General features: G+C 44.5%; 1 protein-coding gene across 2 annotated transcripts; it reads left to right on the top strand.

Annotated features, from left to right (window-relative positions):
• The first annotated feature begins 4,974 nt into the window (after window positions 1-4,974).
• ifrd1 (interferon-related developmental regulator 1) lies at window positions 4,975-14,120 on the top strand. Of its 2 annotated transcripts, XM_079755702.1 has the most exons (12): window positions 4,975-5,173; window positions 7,022-7,126; window positions 7,713-7,794; window positions 8,301-8,425; window positions 8,816-8,973; window positions 9,625-9,675; window positions 9,973-10,151; window positions 11,318-11,426; window positions 11,768-11,902; window positions 12,369-12,497; window positions 12,821-12,916; window positions 13,641-14,120. In XM_079755702.1, the coding sequence occupies exons 1-12, from the start codon at window positions 5,143-5,145 to the stop codon at window positions 13,725-13,727; spliced, it is 1,287 nt and encodes a 428-aa protein (XP_079611828.1). In that variant the 5' UTR covers window positions 4,975-5,142; the 3' UTR covers window positions 13,728-14,120. The 2 variants fall into 2 exon arrangements, with proteins under 2 accessions (XP_079611828.1, XP_079611829.1); XM_079755703.1 differs by lacking the exons at window positions 4,975-5,173; window positions 7,022-7,126 and adding an exon at window positions 7,557-7,621.
• Window positions 14,121-18,880: the final 4,760 nt, after the last annotated feature.

The following is an 18,880-nucleotide window of genomic DNA, read 5'->3' as shown; positions in this document are numbered from 1 at the left end:
TTTACAATAAAAGTTAAAAATAAAGTAAATTCAAAATTATAACCAATTGTATCTACTGAAAACCATGCTGATTTTGTTTGTCAAAAGAAAGGTAAAATCGTGGAGAATGCTCTTTGACGATGTTGATACCCATCTCATCGCAGATCTACGGAGCATTAAACTTAAATAAAAATAATGATGAACTATGTGTTATACATCATATTAAGAATAATACATATGACAAGGGTGGGGTTAGGGGGGTATAAACATACTCATGGTCTGTGATTGATATGATTTATATCAAGCACAACACTAACAAGTACTGATTCCAACCACTCCCCCCACATTCTACTGAAACCCACCACCCTGGCCAAATCGCTCCAGGCCATGTCTTTTTATGAATTATTAACTGAAGTAGCATTTTTGTAGCATGCTATTCAGACATTATAAATTCTCGGCCAGTACTTGCTCTCTTCTATATATATATATATATCTTTATATCTACTATATCTCCATCCATCTCATTCTATCCATCAATCCATGTATATATTTCTGTCTCCATCCGCCTAGCTGTCTCCCTGTCTTTCTCCCTCTCTTTCTGTCTCTGACCCTGTCTCTCTCAACACCTAAAAATGTTAACTAACCATTATATTCTCCTTAAAAAAATGTGTCAGCCCCGAAAAGTTAAATTCGAGTAGGCTGGGTTATAATTTATATTTGATGCATACATGGCACAGTCTAGTCATTAAACGTTTGAGGGAAATGTGGATTTGGAATTTAAGCACTATAATATCAATTATGTATACATTAAAAGAGCATCCTGCTGTGAATGTCAACTATTTATGAGGACTGCGTGTCAATGGAAGTGCTGTGATTTGAAGGTTAAAATGTTGGCGCCCCCTAGCGCCATATCTGCTGGAACTGCAGTCAAAGAGTGCATACCAAGGGACCACACGTTGCATCATATATTCATGAATTGCCAACCTTCTACTTATGTCACATCATTATTACGGTGTATATCACACTGCAACTCCTGGCATTGTTTAAAAACTATAAAATAAATCAAAATATTTGCGTTTCGTTTTTGTTGTCTGATGCCTTTTTGTGCTGCAACAAAAGCAATTTTCCCGAGGGTATAATAAAAGCATGTATCTATTTACTTATGTATCTATGTATGTATCTGTCCATCTATTGAAACAAAAGCATTTCAAATTGCTCTAGAGACAAACGCTAGAGAATGACTTGGGGTGAATGACTTATTTAGTCATTTGCATTAGTAAAATACACATTGACAATAATCAAATCCCAATTATGACACACACACACACAAACACACAAACTCCTCCTTTTGGGATTTTCACATCAAGCCTTGTAGCTGAACGTTTAAATAGTCCTTCTGCACCACGCGTCGGGCGCTAAACACACCATGGGCATTTTTTCCCCCCCTAAATGCTTCTGCACTATCTTTGAGGCTATAGGCTATTGCAAAAGTCTCCGCACTCACCCGAATTAACCCCAAACCAGCAAAACATGAATTATACATCTCTTTAAAAGTCAACAATTCTTGCAAATCTTCAAACTTGTTAATTAAAAATGTTTTTGCCTCAATACAGCCAGTACGTATAAACCATTATTTGATTAAGCGCAGGAAGCACAGACAGCCCGCTGAAAGTATAGATGAAAACACTTCAGGCTTTTGCTTTTTTGTGTGCAAGCCACAGCAGTTTGCGATACATTTTGTCATACATGGAGTTAACCCTCAAACAGGCATCAAAATATGTACGAAATGAATTTGTATTCCTTCCTAACCCACTATCAATCCAAATAAGAGTTCAAAAATAATTCTCCAAATACTCTCCTTTAAGAAGAAAAGCGCAGTAGAAGAAACCAAAAACATGTGCATGCTTTTATTGCTAGAACCTTGTCATTATGAAAGCAGAGTACACATTTCTGTACTAGTAAGACTTCAGCACTTAGTTACTTATAGCGGTTCTCATTTCGAATTAACCAGATGATACGTGCAACAGCTAGCGCCCCAGATGTGGTTGAACCTGTTGCTCAGCCTCCCTCATGCACATCCCAGGGTTGGCTACGTGGTCAACCAGCGCCACTCTGATTTCATCAGTTATGGTGTTCCGGACTCCTCTTCCTCCTCCCCCGTCTTCTCCTTCTCCCCTCCCCCTCCTTCTTCTCCTCCTCTTGTAGCTCTCGCACCTCCTTTTCCACCTCCTCCTCTTCCCCTCCCCCTCCTGTAGATGTCATCCCTCTTTCTCTCTCCGGCCTATATTGGCCTCCATTGTGGCCTCCACGTTAACTCATTATCTAGAAGCACTCCCGTCTGAGTCACTGAGATAAGTTAATTGGCAAAAAGTGGTGAGTTTCAGAGGTAGTGCTTCACGTAAACCTGTAAGTGATTTGGGATTTTCTTTGACAGTAAACGACCACTGTGCATCTGACAGACAAACAGGACGTTTTATTGTGTTTCATTTGTAAAACAAAAGGAATTGAAAGCAGTAAGCATTCAGACACAACTGTTACATATAACGTTTACTTTTGGTAGTGTGTTTCAAGATAATAGCACCATGGGGCACGCTGGTGGGGTCGTGTTGTTTCAAAATATTGAAGTAGAAAGGAATAATTTAAGAAAATAATAACAAGACCGAAAGGGCAGGCTGCCGCACGCCTCTCGGTCACCACTGGGGGGCGGAGGGCCGTCCGGCACAGTGTGAACTTTTAGATTCCCAACGCAGTGCACATGAACGTTCGCTGTCGGGAACACGCGTAAGCGTGAGCGTCATCACTGGCGAGCCGTCTCGTTGTCACCAGCAGCACCCCCCCCCCCCCCCCCCCCCCCCCCCCCCCAATATGATTTAAATCAAACGCAGCAAGTAGGCTACTGATTCCAACCGCCACCCCCACATTCTACTGAAAGCCCCACCACCCTCGCCAAATCGCTCGAGGCAATGCCTTTTTATGAATTATTAATTGGAAGTAGCAGTATTTTTTTTTTGCAAGCACAAGGTGATTATTCAGACATTCTACATACGCGGCCAGTGCTTGCTTTCTATCTCTGCTTCTATCCATCTATCTATCTATCTATCTATCTATCTATCTATCTATCTATCTATCTATCTATAGGCTATCTCTATACATCTCTCATTATATCTACCAATCCATGTATCTATCTCTCTCAACGCCTAAAAATGGTAATTAACTAACCATTATATTATCCTTCAAAAAATGTGTCAGCTCCAAAACATTCGAGTAGGATGGGTTATAATTTATATTAAACATGGCACAATTTGCAGCCATTAAACGTGTGAGGGAATATGGATTTGTGGAATTGGAATGAGTGCCGTGCAGCACTACATTATCAATTATGCATAAATTAAAAGAGCATCCTGTTCTGAATGTCAACTATTTATGAGGACCGCGTGTTAAGGGAAGTGCTGTGATTTGAATGTTAAAATGTTGGCGCCCCCTAGCGCCATAGCTGCTGGAACTGCAGTCAGAGACTGCATATCAAGGGAGCACACGTTGCATCTTATATTCTTAAAAAGTCAACCTTCTACTTACGTCACATAATTATTACAGTGTATATCACACTGCAACTTTTGAAATTTTTAAAAAACTATAAAATAAAGGAATATTTGACTATGCGCATTTCGTTTCTGTTGTCTGATGCCTTGTCGTGCTGCAACAAAAGCAATTTCCCCAAGGGTATAATAAAAGCATGAATCTATTTACTTATGTGTCTTCGCATTTACATATATCTATGCATCTATGTATGTATCTGTCCTTCTATTGAAACAAAAGCATTTCCAATTGCTCTAGAGACAAATTCTAGAGAATGATTTGGGGATTTATTTAGTCATTTGCATTGGTTAGTAAAATACACATTGACAATAAGGAAATCACAATTATTTCAGAGCATACCAACAGCAATTAAATTTAAAAAAGCTAAAACTTTTTCTGTGTTTACCCTTCAGGCACGCTCCACCTGACTTTCAGCAGTATCAATAATTCAAACCAGACAGTTCCCAAAGAACAGCAATTCTTTCCATGAACTTGGGGCCACATAACAGTCAACGGCTGTAACTTTTATAGAGGGCTTTCTCTCTCTCTCTCTCTCTCTCTCTCTCTCTCTCTCTCTCTCTCTCTCTCTCTCTCTCTCTCTCTCTCTCTCTCTCTCTCTCTCATATAGTTGCATGTATATTTCATGTTTATTTTTGTGTGAACTATTTTCAAAATGTAATTGTAAAAATAAATTTGTAACTATAATCGGTGTATACTTGCTTACTTCTATATTTATGCTGATATCTTCCATCTTGACCAATTTGAACCAGCCCCCCCACCCCAGATGACTGCAGATGACTACTGCCCAATCAGTCGGTTTGAAAGTGATCAATCACATGATCCAATCACACAGAGACAATATGTGCCACTAACTTGTGACATTTCACTCAGTAGTCTTCATTGTAGCTTGATTGTGTAAATGTATTTTCTTATTATGGATGACATTGCTAATCAATAGATTTGATCGTAATATTATAATGTATTGTATACTGGGACTATATGAAAGAAGAGTGTGTGGCCCAAGATAAACACACTAGGCCATGTGGAGTTACATACACCTACAAATGCAAACTTTATGAAACAATCTGTCCACTGCAACAATTATTCAGGAGCACGCAGGCACTACTAATATTTAATGACGTTTACCTTTAAATAGGCCTGAATGAAGGTACATATGTGTAATTTTGATGTTCTCACACTCAGCTATTTTAAGTAGATTTACACTCATTACTTTGGATTAATTTCTGATCATCAGCTGATTTTACGGTTGCTAGGCGCTCCGAGGGCAACACGCATAATATTACGCATCGTTGGTTCGAGCTCCCTGATTGGTCCGAGGGGTCCGAAAACCAACCCGTGACTAGATGTCTGTTCCTATAAATACTGTGAGCGCCGAGTACTTCGCGTAGCCCTGGTTGATAAGGGAAAATGTATCGTCTCGGCCAACAGTTTTTCATCAAGATCGCGTTCAATTCATTTTTGTCCACCGTGCCACGGGAAGATTTTCATTTTATGAGACAATATAATAAAGGCTGGTCGTGTATTGGCTGATTTTGGACAACCTTTTTGTATTGATCTACAAAGGAAATGCCAAGGTCCAAGAAGAGGAATAGCCGGGGTAAGCGAGGTTGTTTTGGACTAGCTTCTGTAGTGGACCGATGGTAGTTGTAGTTCTTTCAGGGACGGTTTTCTATAGAGGTCCGTTACACGTGACTCGTATAAAGACTACAAATCCAACTCTGGCCTAGAAAGCGCCCCACATGAAGCAAACGCAATGGGACAAAGGATCGACAGTGTTACGGGATCGTTCCCGGTTGTATTGTCAACACGTGTGTTTAGTTAATCGTGCTTTAGTTAGTCGTCTGTATGCCCAAAGTAAAGGTGTTTTCAAACGAACGCTAGTCCAGACACCGCTTGTAATGGCGCCGTGCAATCTCCTCCCTAGTTCATGGCCTGAAAGTGAGGTCGCCTACTTGGTTATTGTGAATCAAACGTATATATGAGAACGTACTAAGCCAAAGTCAACCCTAAGTATTGCCGACAGAACTGTAACAGACGGCTGGTGTGGTGTTTTCCAGTCTATTGTCCTCAGCCGGCCAGGGTGGGCGTACCCTGGCCGGGACTCGAACCCTGTCCAACTCCCAGCCAGGGGTACGCCCACCCTGGGAGTCGGACAGGGTTCGAGTCCCAGCCAGCATGTTGTTGGAGAAAAGACGGCACCCATGTCTCTCCCATCTCACCCATGTGTCTCCCATCTCACCCATGTCTACCCAATGTCTTTCTCCCATCTCATCCATGTCTCTCCCCTCTCACCCATGTCTCTCCCCTCTCACCCATGTCTCTCCCCTATCACCCATGTCTCTCCCCTATCACCCATGTCTCTCCCCTATCAGCCATGTCTCTCCCCTATCACCCATGTGTCTCCCATCTCACCCATGTGTCTCCCATCTCACCCATGTGTCTCCCATCTCACCCATGTGTCTCCCATCTCACCCCATGTCTACCCAATGTCTTTCTCCCATCTCACTCATGTCTCTCCCATCGCACCCAAGTTGCTCCCAGTCAGCTATTCGGCCTGCCATGGGCCACGTGAATTGTATAGAGGCAGTGTTATTCTGTTATGGCAGTCGGATGCAACTATTTAGGTCTTTAGAACAAGCAGGACTCTGGAGGCATACTACTGTTCTAAATGACTATGGGTCGGCTACCATGGCGACCTCAACTATTGACATATCTAATGCAATACATGTTCTTCAAACATCAAGCTTGTAATAACTAGTGTAGTACCGGGGTTTCCCATTTGAGATTAAAACAAGCAGGCTAGTCTTATTTTTCTTATTTGCATATAATCCAAGCCCCGAGTTTGTTACATGTCGTTAAAACCAGAAACCTCTGTATAGCAGATTTGCTCTACAAACATTGCATGTTTGCATAAATGACGATAGCACAAATGTGTTCTGTAATCATCGACCTGTCCAGCTTGTAAAACGAGATTTAATAGAATTTGCCTGTTCATGGATTCAGCTGATAAGCCAGCTGACTTGTACATTGTATTTTACAGTGTCTTGTCTACTCTAAAGGCTGGCAGCAGCTCATGTACAGTTGTAACATTGATGGGACAGGTTGACAGCACTTTGTTTTCATGCCAAGTCTGTTTGGCCCCTGGCCATCTAGTCTGGACAACGTGTCCTTGTTGACTTGACCAGCGAGACGAGGGTGGCCTTGAACCTACGCCAACAGCTTTCGCTTTTCCCGATGCATTTGCATAAGAAGTCAAAGCCCTCCATGTTTGTTTGTATGACGTATCAGCTGCAAGGTTACGAGAGGTGATAAGATGTCTTTGTTTCTGCGCCGCGCGGACGACGTGACAATCGGCGGTGGCCCAGATGACTGGGGAGGTTTCTCTATCCCTGGTGGTCATTTTCGTTCCGTTTGTCTGACCCTCTGTGTGTTTTTCTGTGTTCAGGGGGGCAGCAGAGTGCTATGCACCCCTTCAGCGATGAGGACGCCTCTATCGAGACCCTCAGCCACTGCAGCAGTTTCAGTGACCACAACAGTGGCGCTGATGAAGGTGTGTGTGTGTGTGTGTGTGTGTGTGTGTGTGTGTGTGTGTGTGTGTGTTTGGGTCTGTGTATTTTAACTCTGTGTTGTGTACTTTGTAGGGCCTGTATTTGTGGGGACCTTAAAATGGGCAATGTTTTAGTTGTGTTGCATTCTGATACTTCAACGACTGTGAGTGGTTTGTCCTTCCCTACCACAACCTCATAAAGCCCCCAGTTGGTTAACACACAGCACACAAACGTGTTTTGCAAGATCCACGCAAATAGGTAACATTGCGGAAGTACAATGAGGTCAAAAACATTTTGCATTGTCTTTAACAGAGAGAAGTCTGGTCAAGCCCACTTGCCCCAATTATTCCCCACATCCTATTTCAAAACACTTGTGTTTAAGCGTATCTGAGTCTGTCTGGCTCAATTGCTGGAGCACACCATTAACTCTGGACGTTTGCATCGACCGTCTCGGTTTCAGTTACAGTTGCCACCTTAAAAAAAGATGATGGACGATGGTGCGCTAACATTATTTTGGATGTAAGCCCTCACCACCCGTTCTAGACTTCAATATTTTTTATTTAATATTCCTTTTCCTTATCTGCTCAGGGGGCGAGACTGCTGAGGATCCTGCCCAGGAAGACCTCCAGTACAAGCTGAAGGGCTTTATCGACAGCACGGTCGATAAGAGGTATGTGTGCTTTAAAAAACTGACGTGGAAGTAAAACTAGAGACAAAATACAGAAATTACGTCCGTTTTTCGTTGTGGCAGTGTACTATTCCCCATTCTATTTCTTGTATTCTAGTTCCTGTATTCTGTTAACCGTTAACATTGCAACGCGTTTAAAAACATGATCTTTGTTGTGCTGCATGTAGGGTTCCTAGCCAAAGCTAGTTGGCAGCTGTCCCTAGTTAAAGCTTAGTTATGGTTCCACGTCGACGCAACGCAAGGGGGTTACGGACCCCTTACGTCCTTGCGGACCCTCCTTGCGTCCTCCAAAAAGTTGTAACCTTTCGTCGAGGCGACGCAGCAAGGGGTTTGACTGTCCCACTAACTAAAACCGCCGCAGAACCGAAACAGGTTCAAGACTGCGTCGAAGTGTCTGCGTGGAACCATGACTGAGCCCAAGTTCGGCTTTTCTGCTTCAAATTGGTGTGTTGCTTCTCTAATACAATCGAATCTCGCGCCGACCTCAGTGCGAAGACCAGACAGGGTGCTCTGGACGGGCTGAGGACAGCCATGGCCACCCGCATCCTGTACGAGTTCATCTCGGAGAGGAGGATGACCATCACGGACAGCATCGAGCGCTGTCTCAAGAAAGGTATCGCGTGGTGCCACGGTGACGCTGTGTTCAGAGGGCGTTTCGTCAGGGTGCCGCACCTGTTGTATTGAAATAAGCGTGGTGCGGGGAAGTGCGATTTATATAGAAGCGGAAGCTATTCAAATGAGGCACTGAGGCCAACGACATGCAGGGCTTAAACTCTGACCATTGAAACTTTTAATTTGCTTCTCTTTTAAGGCCTTACGATCGCTTGCATTCGTTTCATGCGATATTTTCCCGACTCTTTAATAATGCTTGCTTACCCATTGAAAGCAGACTTGTAGTCTTGCCCTCAAACTTGTATGACACTGCGTTGTTTTTAAAGCGGCCTCCATTTAACGACACCAGCCTAACTCCCCCCCCCCCCCCCTCCTCCACGGCGTCTCTCAGGTAAGGGTGAGGAGCAGAGTGCGGCGGCCTCTCTGGCCTGCCTGCTGTGCATCCAGCTGGGCTCAGGCATCGAAAGCGAAGAGGTGCTGAAGACCCTGAAGCCCCTCTTCATGAGCATCCTGGCGGACACGTCGGCCAACGTCCAGGCCAGACAGGCGGTGAGTCTGAACGTCCATGACGCCGTCGTCGATGGCTTGTATGCTGAAAATGCGCTGACGGTGATATTTTAAATGGACGGAGGTTTTTCTTTCCTTCTTCTGAAACTCTATTCGTTGTAGTAACTGTTGCTCCCGTATCGCTGTGTAATTGCTGCGTTAATGTCAGTTGCTTTTCGCTCTCGTCAACGCTTGAGGATTTTAAAATAAACGTTGGGGCTGCAGCAGTCTTGCTTGTAACGGTTTCCCCAGACAGAAAGCATTTAAAGTACGGCAATACTTGCAATTAAAACCCAACTGCTGTTTGTTGGCCTTCCGTAAGAGATGTAATGTTTCATGCATAAATGAAACTCCATTGACTCATGAGCTTGTTTATTTAATCATGCTCTCAGTATCGTATGCATCTTTAAGATATTGTCCCCCGATACTTGGATGTTATTAAAACCTGGTACAGAGGTATCGAACAAACTTTAGAATTACAGAATTATCTTATACAAAATACTCAGTTATACAACATGTAGTCTACAGTTATGTGCGTATGTGCTTTGAAAGTGGAACAATGATCATCTGCATTCATCCAGCCACTTTTTACTTATTTCCTTATCTATTAACTTTGCTAGGCTGTTGAATCATATCCTTCTTTATTTATGGCAGGTCGCCAAAACGTTGGGCCTGTGTACTCTGGTTGCTGAAGACGACATCTTGGTAAGCGAGAATAAATGTCTATGTTTTTGAATTGGGATGGTCTTCCATCCCTCTTTGTTGCAGATGTGTCTTCCGTCGTTGTTATTATTGGCAACAAAGGAGCGTAAACGGTTTGGAATAGCGTCCGCGCGGGAAAAGTTCTACAGAACATTTGTAGCCTCCTTTTCACCGCCTCTTCCAACTTCCTTAACATCCGTACAACGTAGCACTTTTGCTCCCGCACTTTCACAAGCATGCAGTCCAACAGAGCTCCCGTGTGGTCGGCCAGTCCCTCACCGTGTGGGTTCCTCCCTGCAGGACGTGCACGCCACCATGGAGAGCTTCGAGCGCCTCTTCGTCCACTCGTACGCCCGCGGCGACGGCAGCCGCCCGGCCATCACCCCCCAGGTCAGCGCTCTGCACACCAACGCCCTGCTGTCCTGGGCCCTGCTGCTGACCACCTGCACCGCCGGCCAGATCCGGGAGGTCCTGCGCAAGTACGAGCTCCCTCCCTCCCTCCTTCCCTCCCTCCCTCCCTCCCTCCCTCCCTCCCTCCCTCCCTCCCTCATGCGCTCATACCCGATGGCTTCCTTGCCTCCTTTTGGCCAATGACCCTTTTTTTTAAGGTGAAATATTATACCACCAGACGTGACTCTGATTAGCCGTTACCAACCGAAAATCCGCCTCTTCTGACATCACAGGTGGGCGTGTCAACCTTGCCGTGTTCTTGAAGAAAGTAGTCTGAACCGGATCGCTTTTAACTCACTTTATTTGTTAAAAGTATTTCGGTATGGTAACTGAAGCAAAAGGAGGGGAATTGTATTTAACACGCGTGTGAGCGGCAAACGGCTGGCCCTCGCATCTAACTCGGGACCGCCCTATGTTTCTGACCTCATCTGGCTCCTGGCGCTGCGTCAGTATCGAGTAGGCGTGGCCTGTGTGACGAATAAGCTCCGGCTTCCGCGTCTGTGTTAAAGATGCTGCCTTCTGTGGCTGGAGTAGTTATTACAGCTTGTATGTTTGATCCTGCTCCCTTGTGGCTGTGTGTAGTAATTACGGCTCATATGTTTGATCCTGCTCCCATGTGGCTATGGGGGGGTAATGCAGCTTATGTGCTTAATTTACGCAACAACCTAGATGGGTGACGGAAAGATGAGCCACGTTTGCTACAGTCCACCGGGTAGGCCGGTAGACTGATCTGTCCATCACACATCGAGGTGGACACGCCCACTTGTGATGTCAGAAGAGGCAGATTTTCAGAACGCCTTGTGACGGCCAATTACACTCACGCCTGGTGGTATAATATGTCACCTTTCAAAACGATATGTTGCCAACTTTTGCAGCTTCTGATGGCATTTCTTTCTTTGGAAATCTCCTTTCACCACACATTTTTTTTAAACCATGTCACCATCTGCCCGTCATACCAGTGTCCTATTGAACGTCTGCGTGTTGCAAGACTCAAAGCAGGCCGTCGTCGGTAGCTCGTGTCAACGGATCGTCCGCTTGGTACGCGGACCACGTTGTAAACGCGATGCGCATTCTCAGTCCAACAGTCTTGTGAAAACCGTTGTCGCCTCGTGACCATCGGCCCTGGCCTTTGACACCGCTCCGCCATGCCGCGGGGCCATAACGTCCCACTGCCTTGTTGTTCCCGCCCTCGCAGGCACCTGCCAAGACTGCCCTCGCTGCTGGAAAGCGAGCACGTCAGCATGCGCATCGCGGCGGGAGAGACCATCTCGCTTCTGTTTGAGCTGGCCCGCGACATGGACGCGGTAAGACGCCCACGCACCAAAGACGCACCATTGATGCATTTGTAGTCAGAATTGCAAATTAATGTTTTGTATTTATTTTTCGGGTCGAAGAATGTTAACAATGGGGTTTGTTAATATTTTTCGGTAAATCTTTAGTTTATTTTTGTTTTTACTTAATGATTATATTTAGTGGTTTGAATTGGGATGAGCTGAATAAAAAAAATCGATAGAACTTTTAAAAATAGTACACTCAAAATAAGTTTGAAAATAGGTGAAACAAGCAGTGTATTTATTGCACGTGTTTGCTAGTGTTGACCGGCCTCTCTCTCTCTCTCTCTCTGCTCTCTCTGCACTGCTCCCAGGAGTTTGAGTTTGAGGACGGCGAGGTCCTGTGTGACAAGCTGAGCGCGCTGGCGACCGACTGCAACAAGCACCGCACCAAGGTGGACAAACGCAAGCAGCGCTCCGTGTTCAGGGACGTTCTGAGGGCCGTGGAGGTGAGCTCGCTGCCCGCCGCTCTCTAACGGACCGCATTAGACACGTCATTAGTCATTTCTCACATACATTTTGCTCTTTTATCTCAAGTGACCGGAATCTATGGACATAGTCTGAAGTGGTTGAATGGTTACTGAAATGGTTTCTGTAATAGTTGGTGTCATTTGTTGGCATTTTTTTTTTTTTTTTTTGACAAAGCAATTGAACACGCAAATCGCTTATGAGATATAATTGTTGACACTGAATTATGAGGTCCACTTCAGAGGTCCTTTGGCAGATGTGTCTTAATACTAAGACGTGTAGTGCATTTAGATACATCTCAAGGATGCCTGTTATTTTGTTCAAACTAGAACCATCGTCTAGTGCAAACACTGGAATCACTAAACTGTCCCCCCCCTGGGGTTTAGAATGAAGCACGAATACACCGCGGTAACGTTGTTTTTCCTCACTTTCTGTTGCTCTATCCAGGAGGGGGACTTCCAGTCAGAGACCATCCGCTTCGGGACTGAGCGCATGACCGTCGACAGCTGGAGCAGGAAGCGCATGTACGACGCCTTCCGGGAGTTTGTGGGCGGCGGGATGAACTACCACCTGCAGGTAACGCCTGCAATCAGAGGGTCTGACGCCTTGCTGGGATTACGACGACCTGACCGCTGTAACTGGGAAATTAGTCCTAAGTACTGGACCCGTATACCCGTCGCTTGTCATTTCTACACTCCAGTGTTGATCTGATGCTGTTGATTCTTCTCTTCATTGCTTTAGGGCATTTTGTTTTATTTGATAAGCAAATACACGGGACATTGGATTATTTAGCAGTTGCACGATTTCCTTCTTTGACGCTCATGTTTCAGTATTTGTAGTTTCTGGAGCGCATGATGCCTTGTTGTTGATTCGCCTCCCCTCTGCGTCCTCTTCCCCAGGCCAACGAGTTCATCCGAGACGTGTTTGAACTGGGGCCCCCTATGCTGGTCGACTCGGCCACGCTGAAGGCTATGAAGATCTCACGCTTCGAACGGGTAGGTTCACGGCTAATTCACGGCTTTAATTAAAGCGTATTGTGTCCGGTCGGCCAGTCACCCCGGTCTGCGCTTGCTCTTTGTCGTCATGGGTGAAAATGAATACATTTCAAATTAGGCGGACCTTTTCATTATAATCGAGTTTGGTCTCGCTATTAAATACTCGGTTCTCGCGGTTTAATTTAAGAATGTATTGCTCTATTCAGTTACTCCCGCAATTGGCTAATTATACGCAGATTTTGTACACTTTGAGGTGGGGTGAGCGGTCAAATTTGACTGCATTGTGTGTGTGTGAGCTAGGCAAAGGAGACTAGGGTATATTTAATTCAAATGGGAGACATTTTGTAACCGTATCATTCGTTGCCTTACTCACTCGTCTGGCTGTTTGTTAACCTCACAATATTATCGGATTTTTAATCATGGTTGCGAGTCCGTCACTGGGTAACTTTGGAAACCTGCGGCGTTGGTATTGACGTGCGTGTCTGGACTGAATGCAACGTCACATCGTGACACACAGAAATGTGATCTACTCGTGGCAGTGTGCACATGCTATCGAATTAAAACGATGTGCAATATTCCTTGCCAACTAGTGGGTGTGGGGTGTGTGTGCTCTATGTCACTACACTACGATATGTGTTTATTGGGAAAGTGCGGTTTATGGCATAATGATTCACTGTTTTTAAATTATGCATTAATATCTTTTGTTCCTTTTGTCCCTCTTCAGCATCTGTACAACTCTGCTGCGTTCAAGGCCCGGACCAAAGCCAGGAACAAGTTCAGAGATAAGAGGGTGGACGTCGGTGAATTCTAGTTTAATGTTGGGTGTTCTTTCCTAATGGTTTTGGGATCCCTCTCAAACTATCTTTGTCTGTTTGTCACTTGCATTTCCATCTATTCCAGACTATCAAATAGCAAGGCCATTTATTTATCCATACTTCTGGTCATTGGTGCTGTGTGTGTATATAATAACTACTTTCCTCTGTATATTTGTTTTCTTTTGAACGTGTGTTAACCTGTTGTCTTGTACCGTGTAAAGCTCCTAAATTAATTTCCTTTCCATATATTTGGGACCTAATAATATAAAATGTCAAGTGTGTTGGTAAGGGGAGAGGAAGCACCTTGCTAACTATTGTATACAAACAATAAAGTAGAAATGTGTCACGCTAAAGTAGCATGAATAAACATGAACTGGTAAAACCGTTAACATTTGTCATTTCTGGTATTATTTTTGTACTTGTGTGTGTATAAACTGCTCCCAAATTATACAGACCATTCTGTTTACCAAACAAGTTTTTAAACCATTTAGGTTTTCATCATCTGCTTTAAGATTGTTTTGTCAGTGCAACCCACTACATGACTCCGATATTGTGCGCATTGCAGCAAGCAATTTGCGATATAGAAACATATTTTTTTATTCTTGCAAAGCATTTAGACCGCTTATATAGGTGAAGACTTATTTCAGCTGTAAAAAAATGTTCCCATTTATTCACAGAGCAGAAGCCCAGGGTTATATCCCTGGGCTAATTTGAGGCGTTGGTGGATGGATTATACTCTTTAGAGACTGGAGAGAAAAATACTGTACTGTAACATAACTCAACAAAAGTGACTCATGGAAAACGAGCTGAAAATGTTCTTGGTCAAGGACACTTCAGTTCTTGTGCACTTGTATACGGCATGAGAGAACTGGTTCATTCTCATTGTTTTATGCAACTTTGCAACCCAAACTTCTCAATGTGCACGTCCAGCTTCAATTCGCCAAACATTTTAACCGTTCTGCCTGTTAAATCAATGTCCCGATGTGCACAATGTACCATACAAAATTGGCTGTTAAAATAGACGGTATGACACATGAGACTGTTTAAATAATGTTCAAATAGCTCACTTATAATTGGGCATCTCTCACGACCCCTGAATGCTTGCCAGGCCCCCCAAGGTGGGCTCTGTTCTCTAAGTTGGGGAACTCACGGGTCAGTTAGTCTCAAATCACTTCAATTTAACATCTGAAGTCTGACAGCAGCCTACCTCAAATCTTTGCTTTGTTCTTAAATTTGTGTCGAACAACCAAGATAAAAGGTTTCAGCCACATCGTGGAGACAGGGTTTTACAACGGCCCTAGTGTTTTAGTTTCTGGCCCTGGCTCCATGCCGTCTCCCCTAGTATGTTTGGTTATAAAGTAGGACTGCTCGATCCGTGATTAACTCAGGTTAGCCTCTGAACCGAAGAAGCAACGAGCCAGTTAAAACCTCTGCTGAAGCGCGACTGGTGCACAGTACCTTTCAATTAAGTGTCAATAAAGTACATTTTCTACTAAGAAAATACATGGGCCCTGCCAGCACTCAAACTAGGCCACGGTGACACCCTGCAGTAGGTAATTATTCAGATATATTCATGTGTCAGTACGATTCCCAGGATTGTGTGTGTGTGTGTGTATGTGTGTGCGCGCACTGAGCTCTTCCAGCTATACTGCAATAAGTGTTACACATCAGCATGGAGTGGCAGTTCCCCAGAGGACCATATATGGGGTTCCTCCAATTATAGTCACAGAGGACGTCACATGATAAAGGCTGCCAACCACAAGGCCGCAAATGGCGCCATCAATAACGTCGGCGTTCCCCTGCTGTGGTGTGGAGCTCTAACATGGCAGGCCGCCAATCGATTGTTTCACCCCCCCCCCCTCTCGTTTACAACCCCACAGCACAGGTGAAACAAGACTTGCCTGCAGGGGATTGGTAATGACATGGAGCCAATACCTTCTTAAAGGCTCCTTGCTAGCATGGCGGTTGACACACACACACACACACACACACACACTAGAAAAGGTACAAAAGGATTTTTGTTATTAGGATCATAGTGGGCAAGGAATATTGCGCATGCATAATTTAAATTCAAAGAGTTGAATGACCAAACGGATGCTTGAATGACATCACACACACACGGTTAGTCCCGTTATGGTTAATTTAAACTGGGCAAAACCTGTTGAGTATTTGTTGAACAAAGCCTTTACAAATATGCGTATGAATGTGTATGCATGTGTGCGAGCGCGTCTGTCTGTACAATTGTCCACGCGAAACGGAAGACATGCGTCAAAATGGAGTGCAGCACCGGCTTGAGAACATCAAAGCTGTCAGTGTCTGTCACTTCCCTTCCCGTTGTCTGGGATTCAGCCTACGAAGCGAGACCGCAGCTGTCCCTCTGACCGGATAAAGGACGGTGCGACAGACAGGAGAGGGTGACGGGCGACATCAGTGGGCGGGTGAACAGCGAACACTCCTCCAAGCTCCACAAAAAACAAAAGAGCCGAGGACGCTCACATTGGTCGTACTGTACGCCATTTTCCAACCTATGGGTCTGGAGCCTGAAGCGTATGGCATGATGGCCACAGTTAAAGGTGGCATATTAAACCACCAGGTGTGAGCGGGATTAGCCGTTACAAGCCGTTTTGAAAATGTGCAGCTTCTGACATCACAGGTGGGCGTGTCCGCGTAGATGTGTGCTGGATAGGCTAGTCTACCAGCCTACCCAGCGGACTGCAGCAAACGTTGCTCATGTATCTGCCATACATCTAGGTAGACGCTCCCACCTATCATGTCAGAAGAGGCCGATTTTCAAACGGCTTGTAATGGCTAATCACACTCACACCTGGTGGTATAATATGTCACCTTTAAGTGGGTTGTAATGTACGCCATTAGAGGCACCTGGACCAGTGGTGTCCAACCTGTGGGTCAGGAGCCTGAAGTTGATGGTGTGATGGCCACAGTTAAGTTGTTTTCAAAATATATTTCTGCATTCATGGCTACGGTCTTGTCGGTTTAATTTGATCATGAGTAACCTATGATTGACGTGTGAAAAGGGCAGAATAATATTGAAGAACAATACACGGCTACCTAGCAAAACCTTTTTGATACCAATATAGATGACTATTGATCGTGGAGGGATCCACAAAGATGCCTTTCTGAGAGGAAGAGTAAATTATTGCAACGTTCTTTGCTTAAAGGTGTTCCCTCTGCCTTTATTAATTACACCTTATTCCAGAGTTTAAAAACAGATGGATAAACATTGCAAAACTCGTTTGACAAAAATGACCCTAGTTTCTTTGAACCACTGACGTTTAATGGTACTTATCATGGTCCTCGAGTAGAAACACTGATCCCAGCCTGGCGCCCCTAGAGGAGACAAACCGCCATTGCGCCTCACCCCAGCTACCTCAGACACACACACACACACACACACACACACACACACACACACACACACACACACACACACACCTTTAGGAGAAAAACAAATTAGGCCCATGGCGATTCCCTCATACGCACACTTATCCACCATCGACATAGACAGCCAGTTTAAAGTCGATCCGATTCAGCCATTACCCGGCCCCTCTCAGACAAGACACGCAATCACCATCTGCCCACTAAATCTGCTTTACTTACAATAACCTTGCAATAACAGTTAAGAAGATCCTTAAATACAGGGACACTACGGGCCAGGGATTTGCACCATTAGCTGCTGCCAACATGTACATGGGTTGGGGTGAGAACCCCTGTCCAAATGCACACAAGAAACATTATTGTAATATCTTTATTCAGACATCATAGGGGCATGGACACATGATGTCTCCCCGCTCCCAGGATTCATACACACACCCGACAAATTACACAAGACGATGACGGTTAAACACATGCTAGAGGCAACACGGATCACTTTTTTGTCACCAGAATACAGCCACACAACCTCAGACAGAAAACACATACAACAGACACACACACACACACACACACACACACACACACACACACACACTTCTACAAACAGAGCGACCACCCAAAACACACCTTAAAGGGAATGACAGTCGCAGATCATCTGGTATCACAGAATCTGCTCCCACCACACAGACCAACATCACACCATCCAAGCACTATTCACATCACTCTGGAGTAGCGGTTGCCAAACAAGAATGAGTAAAGGAACAGCCACAGGTAGATAACACGTAAACAAGGCCTAGGATATCTTCACCAGGAGGCATGGAGGCATACATACATGCTATTTCACCAGCAACTATCGATTGATTGTAAATCTGAATGCGATTGAAAGTTTTTACTTTCAGCTAGAATCGTGTGTGCCTTGGAACAATAACAGCGCGATTTGCTTTGCTGATTGATGTAGTGGTCTGGCAGCCTTCCAGCACAACACAGAGCAGCATTGACCTTTTCAACAATTCACAAAAGGGAAACCAACTTGTATGCTAATGCTAATTGCCTTTGTGATTAGCTTCACTCCTGCATCGTTCGCAGAGCAGATTGCGCACGTTGGTACATTTGCTGTTGCACTGTTGAATTAATCATAACAGAATATAGTCACACAATTTCTAAACTTGTTTAACTTCTGCGACGGAATGGATCCCCATCACCGACACAACTTTACACTGGGTGTGGAACAGAATATGTTCTCTCACCTAAAAGCACACAGATTATTCAATATGAATTATGAAAGCATGGCTATTCCCTTGCCTTGATAACTTTTCTAATGTTGAAGATTGGACCTCAGGGGGTGGAACGTGAGTACCTTTGGAGCCAGTCGACCTTCAGGGCACTGAAGGTGTCAGGCTATTCTGAATGTGAGGAAACTTCGAGTCTGAACTTCAAGATTAAACTCTCAGGGTTAAACGACATTGTTCTACTGCTATGGTCCTGTACAGAACTCAAGTCAAAGTGGTGACCAATGGGAACTACAAAAAAACGATGGATAAAGACAGTCCAAAGGCCGACAAGTTTAAACAATTGTGAGAATGAAGCAACAATGAAGGCAGACTAATTCAGTCAAATGGAAAGACTGAAATAGGCCCAAACTTCAACCGGAACACACAGCGGTATGCAATCTGACGCAACCGATAAATCCCTGAATAGACATCTAAAGGGGTGGACTCTTTTACAACAACTTGAACTAGAACTGAGAACTGCTGAA

The sequence above is a fragment of the Pollachius pollachius genome (assembly GCF_949987615.1).
Source record: "Pollachius pollachius genome assembly, chromosome: 18".
Taxonomy (NCBI): Eukaryota; Metazoa; Chordata; class Actinopteri; order Gadiformes; family Gadidae; genus Pollachius; species Pollachius pollachius.
The sequence above is the reverse complement of the archived record's forward strand: the minus strand, read 5'-3'. Positions and strand labels throughout refer to the sequence as shown.